General features: G+C 47.7%; 1 protein-coding gene across 1 annotated transcript; it reads left to right on the top strand.

The window, feature by feature from the left end:
• Positions 1-2,630: 2,630 nt before the first annotated feature.
• On the top strand, positions 2,631-18,507 carry LOC149363323 (serine/threonine-protein kinase PLK1-like). Its single transcript, XM_089568454.1, has 10 exons — positions 2,631-2,747; positions 5,292-5,399; positions 5,903-6,019; positions 7,993-8,306; positions 9,108-9,307; positions 10,241-10,360; positions 11,324-11,404; positions 12,422-12,731; positions 16,435-16,678; positions 18,316-18,507. Exons 1-10 carry the CDS (start codon positions 2,634-2,636, stop codon positions 18,505-18,507), a joined length of 1,800 nt encoding a protein of 599 aa, XP_089424580.1. The 5' UTR covers positions 2,631-2,633.
• The last annotated feature ends 1,978 nt before the right edge of the window (positions 18,508-20,485 follow it).

The raw sequence follows: 20,485 nt of genomic DNA, 5'->3' as shown, positions 1-20,485 counted from the left end.
GGGGCCTCAAAGAAAGCAGCCTCTTGAAACTGACGCAGGCCTATATTATTAGCCGAATATGCTATGCCACGCCATTCCTCGATATTAGGGTAAACGAGAGAGAGAAGATCGACGCAATTATTCGGCGTTGCGTCAAGAGGGCGCTGGGCCTACCTATCTCCACCTCTACAGACCGGCTGTTGGAAATGGGGGTGCATAATACTTGGATTGAACTCGCCGAGGCGGTGCGAATCGCCCAGCTCGAAAGACTGAGTACAACAAATACGGGCCGGACCATCTTAGAGTGGGTCGGCCGAAAAGTAGATAGGGGCATATGCGACAAGGTCGCCCTACCGCCACAATGTCGCGAGAATATCATCGTTCCCCCCCTCCCCCGCAACATGCACCCAGAACATCACCGGGAAAGACGGGAGAAGAGGGCGGAGGCGCTGGTTAAAAGGGCCGGAAATATCAGGGCAAATGAGGTTGCCTACGTGGACGCAGCGAGTGGCAGGTCGGGGGCGGCGGTCGCTTCAGTAGTCGACGGCCGAGGTGCACCAGTCGCTGCCGCCTCCATTAGGAGTAGAAACATAGATACGGCCGAGGAGGTCGCAATAGCGCTTGCTTGCGCCGGAACCAAGGCTAGTTTGATTCTTAGTGACAGCAAAACAGCAATCTGCAACATCGGAAAGGGCAGGGTCTCGCCAGAAACGGCTCGAATTCTGTCCGCAGCCAAAATTGATCACAAGATCACCTTAATTTGGGTCCCAGCACACACATCCGTCCCCGGTAACGAGGCGGCCCACATGTTAGCCCGAGATCTCTACTTCCGGGTAACTGTAGAGCCGCCCGACCCCCAGGGGATGGACGAACGTTTGCAAACGTACGCGGAAATCGCCGTGCACTACAGGTTAGGCAGGCGTCTAATGCCACCACCAGATCCAAACTTAACCAATACAGAGGCCATCGCCTGGCGACGATTACAGGCCGGAAATTTCGTTAACCCTGTCTGGTTATTTCAAACCACGTTAGACGATAAAAAAGGTGACAAATGTAAGACCTGCGGAGCGAGAGGGACCCTCGATCATATAATTTGGCAATGCCCTGGATCCCCGGGTGCTGAGGACAATATTAAGAGTAGAGAAGCCTGGGAGGCCCTTCTGCGAAGCGAGGTCCCCGCCGACCAGAAACGAGCTGTCCGCCTGGCGGCTGAAGCCGCGAAGAGACAATGTATCTTCGCCAGTCTTTAGTCGCGGAGGTCCCGTCCCCCGTCCCCTAGGCCTGCGTGCCAGGGACGGGGAGTAGGGGGCCTCCTACATCGGTGGAAATAAAAGTTGTTATCATCATCATCATCATAGCTGTGGTGAGGTAGAGTGTAAACTTAGCATGGTTCCAATAAACAATCATATTCTTTTCTAGCACCCTATAGCATGATCACAAACACGTTTCAGCGGTCCATTACCTTTTAATGTGGCGTACCTGTAATAGAACCATAATCGCAGGCATTTTCCACAACTGCACATGATCGTATTATGTGTCTGTGTATGCAAGTGTATTTATTTTTTATGGTATTTCATTGCGATATTTTGTGTTCACCCCTGCTTGGAGTAATAGCGACTCTGCAGTATTAATAAATATATAATTCTTAAGCAGGTTATTGTTTTTTGCGTCCAAGAACAGCGGTACGTTTGTCGAATTTATTGGTCAGTACGCTTCTCCAGCAGCGAAAGCCGCTTCAAAAGCAGCCAGATTTCTCAAATGTTTTGAGGAAGTTGAAGCGAACCCCGCGGCAAATCCGCGTGATACACGTCACAAATCAGCTCTAGCTAGACCCAGTTTTAGAGAGTTCTGAATTGAACCATCTGGGCCCCCACACACGAATCAGTTCCAGAAAATGACGCGGCACATGAGTTAGCCCGAGCTCTCTACTTCCGGGTAACCGTAGAGCCGCCCGACTGTCGGAGACTGGATGAGAGCGCGCAAACCTACCCTGAAATCGTCGAGCACTATAGAGTTGGAAGAAGGTCTCTGCCACCATCGGACCGAACTTTAAACAACAGAGAGGCTGTCGCTTGGCGACGCCTGCAGGCTGGAAATTTCCCAAATCTAGTCTGGTTGTTCCTCACGTGAATAGACGATAGACCTGATGATAAGTGTAAAATCTGTGGAGAAAGAGGCACTCTTCACCATAAATCTGGCAATGTCCTGTCTCCCCAGGCGTCAGGAAGAACATTAAAAAAAGAGATGCCTGGGAGGCCTTGCTGCGAAGAGAGTCCCCCGCCGAACAGCAACAATTCATCCGCCTGACGACCGAAGCCGCGAAGAAACACTGCAACTTCGCCTGCCTTTAGTCGCGGAGGCCCCGCAACCCCCTCTTTGAGCCTGCGCGCCAAGGGCGGGGAGTAGGGGGCCTCCTACATCGGTGAAATTCTTCTTCTTCTTCTAGCTGGACCCAGAAAAAGCGGTGACGCTGCACACGTTCTCGCGCCGACTGCGAGCCGCTCGCCTTCTCGTTGACCCGTGTCACGCGCTTCGAACGCGCATCCAGCCCTAAGCCAACATTGTAAAACCGTTGGCGGTGACAGCTTGTGGCAATTTTGAGCCCCTCCGCTTGGCCTGAGAGCCTGAGAACGCTGGTGGTTCACTTGCACACGATGGCATCCGCCATACCGACAACGTCGTCGTCCACTGCCAGCAAGGACATCCCGGAGGTCATCATCGATACGAGAAAGAAGAAGGAATACGCCCGCGGGAGATTCCTAGGGAAGGTAAGCACTCTGACCAATTCCATCGAATGGTTCGTTACTACGGACTACTATCTTTAACTTCCGAAGTGGCACCGAGGAGGACGCAAGTGAACATTGTCTTGCGGCCCACCGCGCCGGTGTGTGTAGCTTGGTTTCGTGCCGTCGCGTTGCTTGTTCGCACCGCCGCGGTAGCTCAGTGGTTATGCTGCTCGTCTCTTGACCAGAAAGACGCGGGTTCGATCCCAGCCGCAGTAGCCGCATTTGAATTGAGGGGAAATTGCAGAGGCCCGTGTAGTGTACAATATCAGTGAACGTTAAAGAACCCCGGCTGGTCGAGATTTCCGGAGCCTCTCACTACAGCATTCCTTGTAGCTGATCGCTTTTAGACGTTTAATTCCACAAAACCAAACCAAACAAAACCGAACCGAACATTGCTTGCTTGTTTTCCCTTGCTTGAGTGTTGGTCGTAAACCTGTGTGCTCTGTGACTTTGCACTCTAGTTCTACCGCCCATTACTGCGTGATAGACATCTTGGCTGGTTCGCTATTGGTGTCAACCGTGAGGATTGCCAGCTCTCTTGTCGCCTGTAGCACGTCGGCAATTTTTTTTTCTCTGTGCTATGCTGACAGCCGATGCAACGGTAGCGGTTCGTTCTCAAAGTGGTGGCGGTGGCAAAAACTTAGGTGGGCCCCTCTGTGGGAAACCTTTCCCAAGCAGCAAAGATAATTGGCCCAATATTGGCCTTTGCCGATATATTTCCAATATTGGGCCGATTACCTGTGCTTCTTGGGTTGTCACGTCGTCCCCGTCTTGGCCGCAGCCTTGAGCGGACCGCAAACAAATTTTTTTTCGTTGCCGCATGCTACAGCGCTCCCTTACGATTGAACGCCGCGGTACTTTCTGGTGCCCGTCGCATCGTTTCCTCGGCGCGTAGTGGGTGAGAAGAGTAAGAGCGTTCGGGAAATGCTTCTGCGGCGTGCAGACCACACCTTCCAGCTGCAACGGACAGGCTTTGCTCGTTGATTCGATGACTCAGCGAATTTCCCTTCAACTGCTAATCCGCAGTATCAGTCTGGGGGCCGGGAAACAATATCTTTTAAAGCAAATTTTCTATGCCAGCTTCTTCGAAATCAGCTGCTCAGGACTCAGCAAAAATGATATTCAACGAGTTCACTCACCTTGATGGTGAAGATAACTGTGGCGTACAGCCTCTGCCTGTATCTTCTCGGGTCCCTTCCCACTAGCAACTGCAGGTAATGAGGCTTTGGGCTTCACCCCACAGTTGAGGAGGGCCCGATGTCTGTCGGGCATTAAAGGGGCTCTGAAACACCTTCTTAGGACAGCACATCAACTGAATCACTACTTCGTGCTGTCATGAAAACATGAGCCAAATAACACATTTCTACACGCAGAAGAGGACCCACAATCACGCACTAAATCGCGCACTAAATCACTAAATCACGCGCTAAAGTTGGTGTACCATTCCCGGCGACTTTTTCATGCTCGCACCCTCTAACGTCGCTGGCACCTGCGTATACATGTTCAGAGGTGGCTATTGGTTAAGTTCTTTCAGAAGTCAGGCAGCTACCCGCCCGAGGCCATTAAGTAGCGTTGCTCCGGAGGGTCAAGAAGCTGCGCTCTGCCGACCTTCCAGCATGCAAAAAGTGACGAGGAGATGGAAAGGCGCGAAGACGCTGAAATTCAGATTTTGACTTCAGATAGCCCAGCTCCTACAAAGCTCCTTTAAAAAATTCTTCTTGGGCAATATTCGTGAAGCAGCGTGCTTTAACATCCCAGGCATGCCGCACCTTTATTACAGCCCCTTTTCATATCCCCTTTAAGCCAAGAACGGGAAGGATCATGGGAAGCCAACTGCTCAACTGAGCTGGGAAAACATGAGCCAAGCCCAGAACGAGTAGCATACTAGTCACCCTGTTTTCGTTTACAAAGGTGGTGTGTTACTCTCTCTTTCTAAGTTTTGCCATGCTCACGAGTGTGCAAGCAGAGAGGCGCTGAATGAATTCGTCCGGGAGCGTGAACGAGATTCACTCCCTATGCTTTACAGTTTTCATATGCGCCGCCATGGTGGCTCAGTGGTTATGCTGATCGGTTACTGACCCGAAAAACGCGGGTTCCATCCAGGCCTCGCCTGTCGTATCTCGGTGGAGGTGGAATGTTAGAGGTCTGGGCATTGTGCGATGTCAGTGCACATTGAAGAACCACTGGGGGTCGAAATTATTTCCGGAGCACTCCAGTACAGCGTCCCTTACAGCCTGAGTCGTTCTGGGGCGTTAAACTGCACAATCAAACCAAACTTTTTTAAGCGCGATGAGAACGGCGGCCGAGTGTTGTGCTCACAAAAGATTGTTGCATTGGCATCGCTTTCAAACGTATCATTTTATATTCCGTTGCATTCTAAGATCTCACACAGTGTGCCCGCAAACGAATATTCTTTGTTTTTTTTTCGGTGTGTCTGTCGAGGTGTATATCCCTTTTCTGTCCTGTTCTTTCTACGTCCTCGTCCCTTGCGGGTTTCATCAGACAATTTTTTTCTTTGCTCTCTAGGGAGGCTTTGCCAAGTGTTATGAATTTCTGGACAAGAAAACCAATAAGGCCTTCGCCGGCAAGATTGTTTCCAAAGAGCTTCTCTTGAAGCCTCTCTATAAGGCGAAGGTAAGGATAATTTTCGGCGTCGGCGTTTGTTGATGGACTGATATGCTAAAATATAAGGGTTGTACTGAAAGTAATGCAAAAGTTAGTATAACTTTTTATTAACTGACAATCGCCGTTCAAATTTAACATTCTCCTAGAGCAACTGTTTCTACATGCAATGGTACTATTAAACGCAGTCTCTAACCCATGCGAAACTTTTGTGCCAATATCAGTCCGTCTACTCGCTCACGATTCGTGTCAGTGGTCACAGTTGATGTTCTCCCATTGTATCGTTTGCCCTAAACGATGGCATTCCTTGTTTAAATTTCTTAATGCATTTAAGCACGCTGCTCTTGTCAGCGATGTCTTCTCGATAAGCATTCGCTATCCTTCTTTCGACGTAGGATAGCCAGCTTCCTGCCTTCGTCAAACTGTCCATGACGCTTGCCTGCTTCAACCTACCTTTTTGTTCTCTGTGCAACGATATCCCATAATCCCTCACACGCTGTGTTTGATGTGCATAGGTTACCCAAGAGATCCAAATCCACAAGACGCTAAACCACGAGCATATCGTCGCCTTCCAAAGCTGCTTCGATGACGAAAAGAACGTTTATATCATCCTGGAGCTGTGTAACCGGAGGGTAAGAATTTCCCTTGAGCATCTTCGTTTCTTCCTCGCTGGTGGTTCACCACTGTGCAAACTTTCCTTGTTTTGGTCTTCCATCACTGAATCCGTAGTGTAAGTACTTTATAATATGCACTGACTCACTACACGTTCCTCGCCCGAAAGACGCTGGCCCGAAAGTCAACTTGGGATAATGAACTCAATTACAAACTGCGCCTAGCAAAGCCGATCCTTTGCGTTAAGTTGCGTCAGCGCCAAAATCGCTCTATTGAAGCGTCTTGTGTTCCTTTCGAGTTGGACGTACATATCTTACACAAGCCTTTATACTTGGGAAACACGGTAGATCCCCCTCCGAACTATGCGATGAAGCTGTCAAAGTAAACAACACCTGTTTCGAGCCCAAAGCTCGGGAAACTGAACAAAATTATTAGACAGTTTTTACAACACATTATTTTTAACCCAATTTTAGAAGAGAAAGCAATAGTAGCCTTATGACAAGTTGTTAGATTCTTAGATGTAAATATCGCCAAAAAACTAGCACTTTAAACATTGGCGCGCAAGCATAAGTGAGATCCTTCTAATCCTCCTTCCACCGTTGCAACCTTTTGGCCTTCAAATAAAGACTACATTGGAGGCGTCATTTTATCAGAGATACGCAGACATACATTCACTACAACGCATAAATGTAGAGGAGTGAAGAATTTAAGCGGAGCTTTTAACGCGATAGCGCAGAGGAGCTGCTGTTGCATAAAAACCAGCGTCGCTGTCGGTGTCTTTGACTGTGAGCTACAAATCCACGCAAAATCCCTAGAGAAGTAACCGAGGAGGCAGGCGGGCCGCCTAGGGCGTGTCCCCTCTGGCATCATCACAACCTTCCCATCGCAGTGTGTGCAAAGTGCGCATCGTGGCAGGCGGCAGTTATATTGGTTCTTCGCTAGATGTCGCTCGGCAAGAGCAACCTTCGTGCCACAAGCTCCACAGTTGGCAGCGCCTGCCATCGCAGGACAGGCCATCGCCTAGAGTGATATGAGAGCTTGTAAGGATCAATGAATGTTAAGTATGTAATGAACAATCCTGCATATATGGGCATCAATCCATTAGGCTATCGCGTCATTCCCTCAAGGCGGAGCTTAAGTGTCCTCTCTAATCTTTTGTTCGCTTTTTGGAAACAATAATAATATTTTTCCTAACATACGCACTTGCTACTCAAATCATGCCATGCGTGCACTGCATCATAAAGTGATAACGTTCAGATTCCCATTCACCAGAAAACTCGGCTCTGTCTTCGGCGACAGCGGCGTGACCAAAAATTCCCAATGAAGCAGCGTAGCGGCCCACCTAGATCCCGTTTCCTTGTGACGTAATTACAACCGGCCCCCCGTAGCTGGCGGCAGTTAATAACTTGTCGCGAGAGTTTGTGCGCCACTTGTTTCAAAATCACCACCGCTGGCTTAGTTTCAAGCAGCCACCTGCCGGTGCAGTGGTCGATGCCGTGGAGCATCGCTTAAGCGCAGCCGCACTGCTCCAGGAATGGCATGAGCACTCCCAGCTACATGTATGAATGTAAGGCAGGAGTCCACCAATTGCGAATTTATGGACATTAACCAAATAACGCTATCACATCATACCCTTAACCCAGATCTTAAAAATCCCCTCAAGTCTTTCATGTAGTTATTGGTGCCATCCTCAGTACGCGATCGGCGGGGATCCGTGACGAGTAGGTAGGCATGGGTGCATGAATATAGAAGCTTGAGGACCGCAGATGTTCTGCCCACGTGTAATTGGGCTCGAGAACGGCCGCCTGAGGGTTATGGAAGGCGACGACTCCACGCATGGTTGTAGCGTTGGCTTACTTAAAGTTATCTTGTTCGTTTGTTGGATCTCGCTATGAGCATTCATTCAGAGCCAAATTTCAACACTCGTCAAGATCGCCGGGTTGAATGGGATTGCGGAGCTAGCTGCAAGCCATTTTTCTGCTTTATTTTCCAGTCGCTCATGGAAATGCAACGGCGGCGGATAACACTGACGGAAGGCGAGGCCCGATACTTCATGCGCCAGCTTCTACTGGCCTGCCGATACCTGAAGGAGCAGCGTGTGATCCACAGAGACCTGAAGCTGGGCAATCTGCTACTTAACGAAGAGATGGAGCTCAAGGTGGCAGACTTTGGTCTCGCCACCCGCGTCGGCCTCGGGCACGAGCGCAAAAAGACCTTTTGTGGAACTCCGAACTATATCGCACCGGAGGTCCTGTCAAAAAGGGGACACAGCTTTGAGGTCGACGTATGGTCGATCGGATGCATCTTGTGAGTCTTTTACGTCTATGGGCCTCATCACTCTTTCCGAAATACTGTGCAGCTCTCTTAAAAGGTTTCCTAAAAATTTCAAACAAGATGCAGTTTTTATCAAGAATGCACTGCAATTAATTGAGCAGTTATGCAAGGCACATGTAACTGCAGAAGCAGCTAGATGGGGTTTTCGAAGAGAAAGCTTTTAATAAGTTTTATGTCTGTTTGCACGTAGTTGGGCCGCCTAGATCACGTGAGCTCTTTGGTTTCCGCAGGCGCCGATCACGGATAATTAATAATTAATGATAGTTATTAATAATAACATTTTATCTACATAATTTTGCATGATGCTTGAAGCCTGCTGAAAAAGCTGCCCAAAAGCCAGGTCAACAGTCCGTTGAGAGAGAACGAAAGAGTTGCTTTTATACTATTCCACATCTTAAGCTCTTTCCTAAAGAATTGCAAAACTTCTTTGAAACAAAAACTTTAGTATAAATGAAACATATTGAGACCGAGGGCAGTGCCAAGTCTTGCACACACTCATAAAGAGAAAGTTTGAATAAAGGAGGGGACATTCAGAGACACCGAAGCGATGGGGCCTGCATATGAAGACCTCTGCTCTAAAATTAATACACTGGCCTGTTTATGCTTCAGAAACTGTTATTCTCTTTGATATACAGCAGTTTATGCGAGCGATGCTTGCTTTCAGTTCTTACATTTGCTGGTTTTCTAGCCTAAGGCGGACGCGAAATGCGTGGCTGTTGTACAGCTAAAGAAGCAGAGTGGCGTGAGTGACTGCAGTGCAGCTGTTCTCTGCAGGTACGCAATGCTTGTGGGCCACACTCCGTTCGAGGCTCCAACCGTCGCTGAAACGTACGCCCTCATCAGACAGAACAGGTACCACATCCCTTACACGGTGAGCGCCCCAGCACGTGACCTCATCCTCAGGATGCTTCAGAGGGAACCAGGAAAGAGGCCAAGCATCAACGCCATCCTGGAAGATGTTTTCATTACCGGAGGTATATTTCTTTTCTTTATTCCTCAATCATTGCAGCCACCTTTTATGCTGAAGTGTTCTTGCTGTAACCACACATCAATTCGCTAACCCTGTGTACAAAGGATGATGTAGGGAACGATCACAGCCAAAAGGAAGGCGATGACACGGCAAGAAAGAGTGTGAGTAACAGCATAAGATAAAAAAAAATCGCACTATGAAACGTATTATACGCTGTGTAACAGAATAGCTAACATAGAAGAGAGAATGTGGATTGATTATATACAGTGAAGCTGGAACGTTTATGAAACGTGGTAACATATACGGCTATGCGGTTGGAATGGAAACCTTTTCAGCAGTGGCCGTGCCCAGGTTAGGACGTCTTCGATCGAACGTTCACGAATTTTATTCCTTACTTACATCAACTACTAGCAAGAATCCTTTTCAGATGTGAATCCATGTGTTCGAGATTAGATTTCGTGTACACTTTTATTCAAAATCGAGCTGGTATACATAATGTCATGACCTAGACTGGCTCGGAAAGGGAAAGCAGCGATGATCGGCAAATTTTGTGTCGAGTACAGCTAACTGAAAATGAACTAGCCAGCTAGAGTAAAAGAATTTTTTATGGGCCATCATGTTGGCTATACGGTATTCGAGCAGGTTAATGAACACGACACTCATAAAACATCAGCATTGGGTAGCCGAGCTGGAGAAAAAGGCGGTTGTGGAAGCCTTGTGGAAGAACGCACGAGCGACGGTGCTGCTGTATTAATAGCGGAGGTGCCCAATCGCTACAGCTATCAGTGCTCCCGACTTTTTCCAGGCAGGGGATAGATTACTTGCTTCTTTGTTTGTCTAGGCATTGTTGCTTTGCACCAAAACCGCTGGTACGCGGAATTTATCTCGCTACACAGCACGGCGAAGATATTCATTTTCCTGTTCCTTCTGTTTATAGGGCCTCTACCATCGCACCTGCCTACATCCTGTCTGGTCACACCTCCGCGCTTTGACACTCTTAATGCCACCGTGACCACTGACGGACGTCGGCCTCTCTCGGAAAGAAACGCACAACGTGGTGAGTTGACGAACAGTACCGTCTATACCGCAAACGACAAAAGAAGCTTCCTCCATCGTCCGACACAATACAGTATATGCAGATAAACGCAACGTACTCGTGCGCCTCGACAAAATGATGGTCGCTGAGCCCTAGACGTTCACAACCAAGGTCGCAAGTGTGTCCTCTATCATGCCGGGTCGCAATCTGTTGTTAAGGCGCCCACATCTCAAAGGTTATAATGACCGCAAGCACGAGAACACGTAATACATGAAAGGTCATAGTTTCACTGCCCAGCGAAAACTAAGAATACAGTTTTATGACTTTCTAAAGCAATGAATGCATCTACTTCGTGGGCCTAGTGCATGTAATTGGTGTGCCTGTCCCACTTGGCGATCGTCTTGGTAAGGGCACACGACCTTAATGCAGACTTGAAGTGGTTTTACCAAGGTTACCTTCAAATTTGGTGGTGTATTTTAAGCATCCATTTTTCCCTGCATATTTTTCAAAAATTTCCCTTCCTGGTTCCCTTGAACGTTCTCGCGGCGTTCCTGAAGCAAATATTTTAACTCATGCCAAAAGAAGCTCTCATAGACCAAGGTAGAGAGAGGGTGTGGTAGATGGTCCTTGGCGATCACAAAATGAACAAGGGAGGGGAAAACCTCAGGGTGCTTGAGCCAACGTTTCGACAACGGCACTTGTCTTCGTCTGGGCAAGACAAGACGTCTTGTCCTGTCCAGACGAAGACAAGTCCCCTTGTCGAAACGTTGGCTCAAGCAACCTGAGGTTTTCCCCTCCCTTGTTCATTTTGTGATTGTCATAGACCAAGAACGATGTGCGCATCAAAGGCAAAAGTTTTTCAGGCACTTTTTATTATTGCCTAGTATTAAATAGGGACGTAGATAAACCGCAAATCATCGTATGTATGGCATGTCGGACCTTTCACCTAAGCACAATCTCTGTTGCACGACTATGCTTTTCCAGAGCTGGAGGCCAAAGTGACTCCTCTGAAGAAGCGACCCGAAAAGGAGGCAAAGCCGGCGCAAAACCCGCAGTCAGAGCAACGTGCGTAACATTTATTGTTAGCCCTCTTTTGCGCACTGAAGGTAAAGCTTGCCGATTTGTCTAGGTATGAAATGAGATGACCATCAATTTCCTGTCTTAAACTACCCTGGCCAGATACCGCATATGGCACGTCTGTCGTTTTGATATTGATTGGGAGTAGAAAATTTGCTGCCCGACGTAGACGAAGGACGCATCGTATGCACGCATGCGGACTTCACGCTAAACTTTCTATCGCCGATCTATCTGGCAAGGGCCCAGATTACGCCTTTTTGTTATCACGGAACTTATAACGTTACATTACTAGAACTCAGGTTAATTTTGTGCCAAAATTGTAAAAATAACTTTACAGGTGCTTTAAAAACTGTCGGGAATATATATCCTGACCATTCGTGTCTGAAGTGAAGTACATGTTCTCAACTCGACCATTAATTACATCATTTACAAGCGAAAGGAGGAGGGGGGGGGGATGTAGGGGTGTTGAAAGAGCGAGGGCTTATTCTACACGGGCACCTGCAGAAAACAGAAGCTGCGATGCTGGCAGCACCTGGCCACAGTGACAACAAATTGCCATGCTCACCGTCTTCTTCCCTGGAGGCTGCACGGTCTTTACGCACTCACGCTTGTCGGTTTTCTTACTCTCACTGAAAAAGGTACCCGAGTTTTCAGTCGCGCAAATGGATTCGGGCAACGCTAACCCAATCGCATCCTAATCTGTTTTTCTTCGCTTGTTCAACCGGGTGTCTCTAATAGTGTGCGAGCTGATAGTAGTGCTGTTGTCATTACCACCGCCCTACCCATCTAACCTCCCCGCACTGCCCACGATTCTATATTCCCTTCCGTTGTTGCGCACTTTTTTACACTAAGGTTTCAGGGGTTCTCTGTCCGCAATAAAGCGCTGCCTAAATGGTCATGATTTCACCTTGGGTGAAGGGCACACGCGCAGCTGTCAGCATTGCTTTGTTGGGCTTGTTGGACTTCTTTGACTTATTCGACTTGTGGGACTTCCCTACGGAGCAGCCGCAAGAATTAAAGAAGCTCAAGCGCCATCTCAAGCAGATATATTGACCCCGATGCAACGAGGAGTGCACCGACAACATCACCTGAAAGAGCTCCAGCTTCTCCTGCAGCAGCTGTTTATAGCAGAGCCGCCCGAGCGTTGCTTCGAACGCCCTGACGAGGCGGAGGACCCTGCCTCCGCGCCAGTCTTCTGGGTGAGCAAATGGGCGGACTACACCGAGAAGTACGGCATCGGCTACGAACTGTGCGACGGCAGCATAGGCGCGCTCTTCAACGACGACACGCGCCTCATCCTGCTCAACAATGAAATGTAAGTTTCTCTCTGTGCCCGTGCAGTTGCACCGCAGCACCACTGCGCCAGCAGTCATATGACTCCCAAACACCTATGAGTGTGAAGCAAAATTTGAAAGTTTCCGCGTATATGAGAATTAAGCCATTAAAGCTATCGCATCGCACCATAACGATGAAGCTTAAGTGACCCTTCCAATGTTATTTCGCGAATGGAACGGCTGTGGTCAAGCTCTTCAAGACAAACTGTCTGACGTTAAGAAGCTGGTCTGGTTGCAGGAGACAGAAGTGTGTTCAGTGTTTGCCAGAAAAGTCTGCACTGTTTTTTTCTGGCTCAGACGAGACTTGGAAACTTATCCCGCTTAGCCCCTAAACGAAATTACACTACCATAGTCTGAGCACAAGAATTTAGGCACAATTTTCGCTACAAAACCGGCATTCCTGAGCCCCATGAGTGCCTTAAATCTGAAGCCGCCCGAAATCTAAATTTCAATTAGAAGGGAGAAACAGCGCGAAGGAATACGGACACACGAAGAAACGACGCACACACGAGCGCTGTTTATTTCTTGAGTCAGAGGTGAAACAGCGCTCGTGTGCGTGTCGGTTCTTCGTGTGTCCGTGTTTCTTCATGCTGTTTCTTCCTTTTAAATGCATTACCAACTAGCCCGGAACCTTGCTCATCTAAATTTCCTAAAAGTGCTGTAGCGAAAATCGTCTGGATTTCACTGGGCATGCTTGTTACATATTTACCAATCTCTGGTGAGCATCTCTTTGCATTTGTATTATCGGCGCATAATGTGTGGCTCATCCAGACGTTCATAGTTAAAATATCTGGTCCCCGGGTACAACTCAGGTTGGCGTCTCTCATTAAAGACATCACCCATAAATAGCTTTTACGCAGAAACTAATGAATGCCCCGTGTAGACAAGACTAAACCAAGCCCGCATGTGCGTACATCGTTGAAATACGGTACTGCCGAGACTTCTATGCTACCTAATTATCGCTGATTTCCCTCGAAGATATATTCTAATAAACAAAGATCAGTCGCAACGTTGCTAGTACGGTTTCAAGACGCATGCCTCGAACTGTACTTACTCGATAAACTGCAACGTATCGCACATGAACTTAACCCACTGCCTTCCAAGATACGACCTGGATCGGGCATGTGATTTCACTGGCACTGCTCGGCAGAAAACAAAGCCCACAAGAACACTGAACTTTATAGATAAATTCTGAGAATTACACCATGTTAACTCGATAACGTTAAGGAGGTCGTGTAACATAAAATAGGGCTTCACCTTCAGCCTCGTCGGTGTTGTTGACCCTGAGCAAAAAATCAACGCGAAATCCCCAAATAAGCAACCTAAGAAGCAGGTGGGCCACATAGGTTACGTGACCATGTAGCGTTATAACAACCTGCCCACCATATGTGAGCAAACTGCGCACCGTAGCAGGTGGCAGTTAAATCAATGCTTTGTCGCTAGAGGTTGTTCGGCGGGAGCAACCTAGGTCGAACAAGTCCATCAGTGCTGGCACCTCATCTCAGGGCAGTGGCGCATCGCTTAACAATGGCATACGGTACCAGGGGGGGTATGAGGACTCCCAGGGACCTGTGAATGCTAAGCAGAGAATGACCATATACTGCATGTATGGGCATTAACCCATTAAGCTATCGCGTCATTCTCTTAAGGCGTGGCTTAAGTGTCCACTCTATTTTTTTATGCAGACTGTCCAAAGACAAAACTCCATAAAACTGCAAGTAATTTTTGCTTTGCAACGGCCACTAGCTTTTATAGCTATCGGTCCAAATAGTCTTTGTGTGTATTACCTGTTATCGCAATAAAGTTTTCATTTAAAAAAAAGTGGGAGAAAGTAGCCCATTATAATGCCCATCATTTCTAAAGTCGAATGCTACGCTGTCAATGAATGATGCTCTCCAGAAAATACAGAAAAATATGGAGAGAAGTGTTATTCACATTAACTCGCAGATCGTACTAAAAGCCCTAAAACCCTCAAACACAGACCAACCCCTGATTGGACCCCTGATATTATCAGTCATACAGCAGCTGCCACGGTGGCTCAGTGGTTAAGGCGCTCAGCTGCTGGCCTGAAAGACACAGGTTCGATCCCGACCGCGGAGGTCGAATTTTGATGGAGGCGAAATCCTACAGCCCCGTGTGCTGTGCGATGTCAGTGCACGTTAAAGAACCCCAGGTGGTCGAAATTTCCGGATCCCTTCACTACGGCGTCCCTCATAGCCTTAGTTGCTTTGGGACGTTAAACCGCAATAAACAAAGCCGAACCGATAATACAACTGCCGCAGCACAAAGACAAACCACCACATTATGGTTGGTCCCGAGCGTGGTGCATACCATGGGAAACTCACTGTACACCAGTGGCCAAATACCACTCCCGACCTTCCAGTTCTACCCTGTGATCGCAGCTTTCTATCAACCAAGCAGGGATACTTCGCCGGCATGAACGACATGGAGGAAATATCTCTTTGCCATAGAAATCGGATGCTATCACACTGCGTGTGTCTTGCCGTTTGGCAGGCCAGCTGCCATTCAGTGCAGCCACGCCATACACGTTCTGTAGGCGCTTTTATTTTTTCGAAAATGTGCGCTAGACTTTCCTCGTTGCGAGGGACGCCAAACGAGAGAACGTCAGACAAGAGTTACTGCTTTGTCGTGAAAGCGGCGGCTTTTTCCTGTGTAACAGATTCAAATTACGCCCAGAAATGGGCCGCTCGGCAAAGGTACAACTCGTTTTACCTAGTGGAAATGATGTTGGTTACTTGATATCGGCGTGTGATGCTGTCTCTTCACCTACAATATCTGATACCGTAACCTCGCATCGGGCGACAATCAGCTGGAAGGAATGAGTGGACGTATTGCTGGACAAGCAAAAATAGATCTCCAGGAAGTAAACATCACCTACTAATACTGCATGAATTTAATAGAACGTTAGGCAAGAAGCAAAAGGCAGGTTATAAGTGGGACAGCGAAGACATCCACCTAGTAGAGCTTACCTTAGGTGACTGGCAACGATGTAGACATCAAGAACGTTTCATCTAAATCATTTTGCGCCGCCTTCACAATGAACACACACCGTGCAAACCACATGTTGGTAATTAAACAAAACAAACCTGCCCCTGAAAAATTCGTACACAAGATCACAGTAAACTGCATTTTAAATGCTTTTCTTAGGACATGAAACACCGAAAAAAAGCAATTTTACTCTTCTTAGAACGAACACATTGTATGCGATTGTAGATATGCCATGAGTATACCGCTTTCTAAAGGAATCAAATGTTTCAGACTCACTTTCAACACCTTCAGGTCTTCAAATGCAACAAACGAACTTAGCCCTATGCCTGGCGCCTTAGCTGGTTATACGCTACAAAACAGAGAACAACAGGCAGGCACGAAGAGATCAGTTGACTCGTTCATTTACAACTGAGGCAGTTGTAAGAATAAGCTGACCACTGCATCATATTACTGGCTGGAGATCCTGTTGAATGATTTCAAATGAACCGGCAATCGCTGCTTCCGGAATCGGGCTTTCTGAAGCACGGCGTGTGGAGTTTTTAATGAAGGCCATTTTTCCTTACCGTTCAGGGGTAAAATTTTCAATCTCCTTTCTTCTAAGAACACCGGGAGGCTGGAAATGTGCATTTTTCCGCAGTATCCTCATCGGTGACGCTTCCACATATTTTTTTCCAGGAGTATGATGTATGTGGACGAGGACGGCTTTGAGTACTACCATACTTTAGAAGAGTACCCTTCGCCACTAGAAAAAAAAACCAGACTGCTGAAGTACTTCTTGACCTTCATGAAGAGTCTGCTAAAGACTGGCGAACACGTCAGTCCGCGTGACTGTGACAACCTTGTTAGGCTGCCTTACCTGGGTTCATTGCTACGCACCCGCCAGGCCATCTCCTTCTACCTGACTAACGGGACGGTACAGGTAGGGATAAAGGCGTTCGCTCTCTTTGCCCAAAGTACACCACCGCTGGTTTTAACGCAATAGCCTTAAGAGTCTTGTTCAGCAGAAAGCCCGTCGTCGTCGGTGGCGTGAGCGAAAAATCGCCAAAGAAGCGGGTGGCCCACCTGTTGCCTCGGTCACGTGAAGTTGTGACGTCATCACACCCTGACCACCACGGCAGTTGGCAGCGAAATTAGTGACGTCATCACACGCTAACCACCACGGCAGTTGGCAGCGAAATTAGCCGTTGGTCGCGAAGGGTTGCATTAGAACGGCAACCTCGGTCTCACAAAGCCCCACCGGTGGCTGGGTTGGAAACAGGCACCTGCCGGAGTCTCTGCCTTGGCAGGTGGCTTTTTTCAACACAGCCACGACAACAGCGACGACGCCGGGCATCGCTTAACCGCTGCACTACTGCACCAGGAGTGGCATGAGGACCCTCAGCCATCTATGAATATGAAGTAAAAAATTACCAATTCCGCGTATATGGGCATTCACGCATTAACGGCATCGCGCCATACGCTTAAGACGGAGCTTAACAGTCCGCGCCTTTTTTCTTGATAACAATCGCGGTCTTTTTCATGAAGACGTTTTGCTGGTAGGCGGCTTAAAGCCCGAACGGAATTCTGAGCAGAAGCCAAGAGAAAAAAATTCACTCCGATATCGTATTTGAACGCTCGAGAGAGAACAATGAAATCTAAGGGGCTATAAACGGCGACGCATTTATTTCCGATAAGGGGCGGTTTGATTCGTCCCCATGTGTATGGGGACCACCCCATGTATATGTAGTTGCTTCTCAGGCAAACATTCTTTTAAATAGACAAGGAGATACTGCATTTTTGTTCAAAAACTGGCATTATAACGTTTATTTTAGAGAACCCTTGCTAGACCTCAGTTGTGGTGCCCTGCTTCCCATTCCACACACTCAGCCGCTACAGTGGCTAGGTGGTGGTTGTGTTCGGCTGCTGATCCGAAAGGCGTGCGTTCAATCTTGGTCGCGGCGCTTCTATTTCGATGGAGGCGAAATGCTGCAGGCACGCGTGTGCTGTGCGATGACAGTGCGCGTTAAAGAACTCCAGGTGGCGGAAATCATCCGGATGGACTAAGTCATTACTCGCAGCCTGAGTCGCTTTGGAAAGTTAAACCACATAAAGCTACCAGCCGACCATTCCAAATAAGTTATATATGAAATCAAGACAGCCGTTGTCTCTGCGTATAGCAACTTTTGTCGAGAGCAGCGCACGATGTTTCCACAGATGTTTTCGTAAAGTTATTTCTTTTACTTTCCCCGAAATTTGTCAGTATGAAACCAGCGTTAGTGCCGTTGACTAACACGATGCTAATAGTTAGCATGTTGTCATTGATTAACAAGATACCATTTGCTAACATCTCATCGGTTAACATGAAGCCATTCGTTTGCACAAAATCGTCTAGCGCACTGCGCAAAGTTGAGCTGAAGCGGGCGCACTAGGCAACCCAGGACTAGAGGCGAAGTGGTGAAATTTTGTTTATTTATTCTAACTTTCAGTGATCAAAATCAACAAAATTTTTTCAGCAATGGACCAACTTTTATAGCCTACAGCAGCAACTCTACTTTTCATTATACTCCTCCTCCACAGGTTAACTTTTTCCAGGACCACACGAAGCTTATTCTCTGTCCCTTGATGGCCGCGGTTACATACATCGACGCCGACGGTCTTTTCCACACTTACCGGCTCAAGACACTTCAGGAAGGCTGTCCACCAAAATTACTACTGCGCCTCCAGTACACACGCTCTCTGCTCGGCGAAATGGCCTCCGCATGCCCGTAGCAGAGCAGGGTCACTGTTCTACCCAACAAGCTGGCCGCAATGTGCCCGCCGTAGTATCAAGAATAAAGGGCGTTGCATGGGGGTCATCGACTCACATATGCGTATTGTATTGTTGCAATAAACTTCAGTAATATATTTCTGTCACATGCGTTTTTTTTACCCTCATGCTCATAAACGCTAATTTCAATCGCACATGGTTCACAGTGCAAGTGAGCCACGCGAGGCAAGTTATGGTGCGATGCGACACAGTCATCAGTTTTGCAGTGCACAGGCATGCAGCTTGAACCACGGGCCTTGATTGCACAGATTTTCAGTTGCATTCCCACCTTCTGCCGCGTTCATCTTAGTTTGCCTCGCTCTACCACATTATTGAGCGACCTCTTCCGAAGATTGTTTTGCCCTTTTTGAATTGAAGGCTGTGTTCTGCTCTCACCTGTATGGACAAAACTTCACAGCCAGCGATATGAGAAGGGCGCATATCGCTTCCCTATGATTTGCGCGTCACATTATATTGCAGTGTTTATGTTCTTATTGTTCTTACTGTTAATCTCTTTTCAGCTTTTTTTTTTCATCTGTAAGCCTTGGAGTGAGGCACGCCAACCATTTCATGGCACTCACAGCCTGCCTTGCGGTGCGACTCGTAGCAAACTGAAGGCCAGTTACTCTCGGGCCTCTTGTCTCGTCATTTGCATTTCCCCGTACCTTCGCAATTTGTATCGCATTTACTTTTTGTGTGGATGTGCATTTCCACAGTACGCTTTTATATATACATAACATGTGTTTTTATGACGACAATTTCATTTGTATTGCTCTTGCTTTTAGTAGTATAGTACTGCATTCTTACATCAATGTAAGCACTCGTTTTCAACGTAGTTCTTTATAACTCCGTCGATAAACAGAGAAAGAAGTGCACTTATGCTGTTTTCGAGCATCCTTGCCATTTACTTCTGGTGACGCTGTGGGAGATGTTTTCGAACCTTAATATCCCACGGTACGGTGCAATATCGACAGCCCACCACCGTTGTGTTATAAAACCCATACATAAAATGATAGCATTAAAGCCACGATAAGAATGAAAAGCCTCAGAGGTCAACCACTTGGTGACCTGCAAAACCAGCCATAAAACGCTATGGAAGTACTGTTCTTCCAAAAGCGCTTTACAATTACTACTGTTGAGAGGGCAAGCAATAAAACTTCATGCAAAGGAAAAGACAGCTAGAGCACACTGTCGTCATTGTATCAGTCATGGTGACTGACAGTGATGTACGCCAGTACGTGTCGAGGGAACGAATGCCAGCAGTCGTTTATTGCACCGTATATAAAGCCACGTTGGGCGAGAGGGTAGTGTGAGGGTAGAGGGTAGGAAGAGTTATGAAAGGAAACGTCGGCACGTGCGTGCTTGGAAGCAAAGATAAATGCGCGCACAAGCACATATGATACATCCCCCTCCTCAATGAATAGTTCATTTGAAAAACTTTCGCCGTCACTTGCTGACTTGTTCAAAGTTCCTGCTTGCATGCGTAAGCGCGCTGAGATGGCGGCCAAGTATGGAGGCGCAGGGAGCAGCCGGCTTCAAAATATGTGACGTAAGCACCTCTCCTTGGTTCTTTCCTTCCTTCATGGTTCATCCCCTTTCCTTGACATGCCCTCTAGAGTGCTCGGCTGTGCTCAGCCCAGCGGGAAGATTCACTTTCCTGAATATGGCTCTGAATTTACCTTCTATGCTAATTGCGACTTTAACATAACGATTTTTAAGAATCAGTGAACTGGAAAAGGATCAGCAATTTTGTTGAGCCCAAATACTTCCTACTGATGATGAGGCTAATGTGCGACGTATAGCGCTTCTCGTAGCATTGCAGAAAGATGCACGCCAGACCAGAAAACTGCGCCTCGAGAGAAGGAATGAAGCAGTTAAAAAGAAGGAGGAAAGGACAAACGCTTCTGTCCTATCTCAGGGAAGTGTGGCGAGTATTGTCGA

Source organism: Amblyomma mixtum, chromosome 2 (genome assembly GCF_055824585.1).
Source record: "Amblyomma mixtum isolate Tamu chromosome 2, ASM5582458v1, whole genome shotgun sequence".
NCBI classification, from domain to species: Eukaryota; Metazoa; Arthropoda; class Arachnida; order Ixodida; family Ixodidae; genus Amblyomma; species Amblyomma mixtum.
The sequence above is the reverse complement of the archived record's forward strand: the minus strand, read 5'-3'. Positions and strand labels throughout refer to the sequence as shown.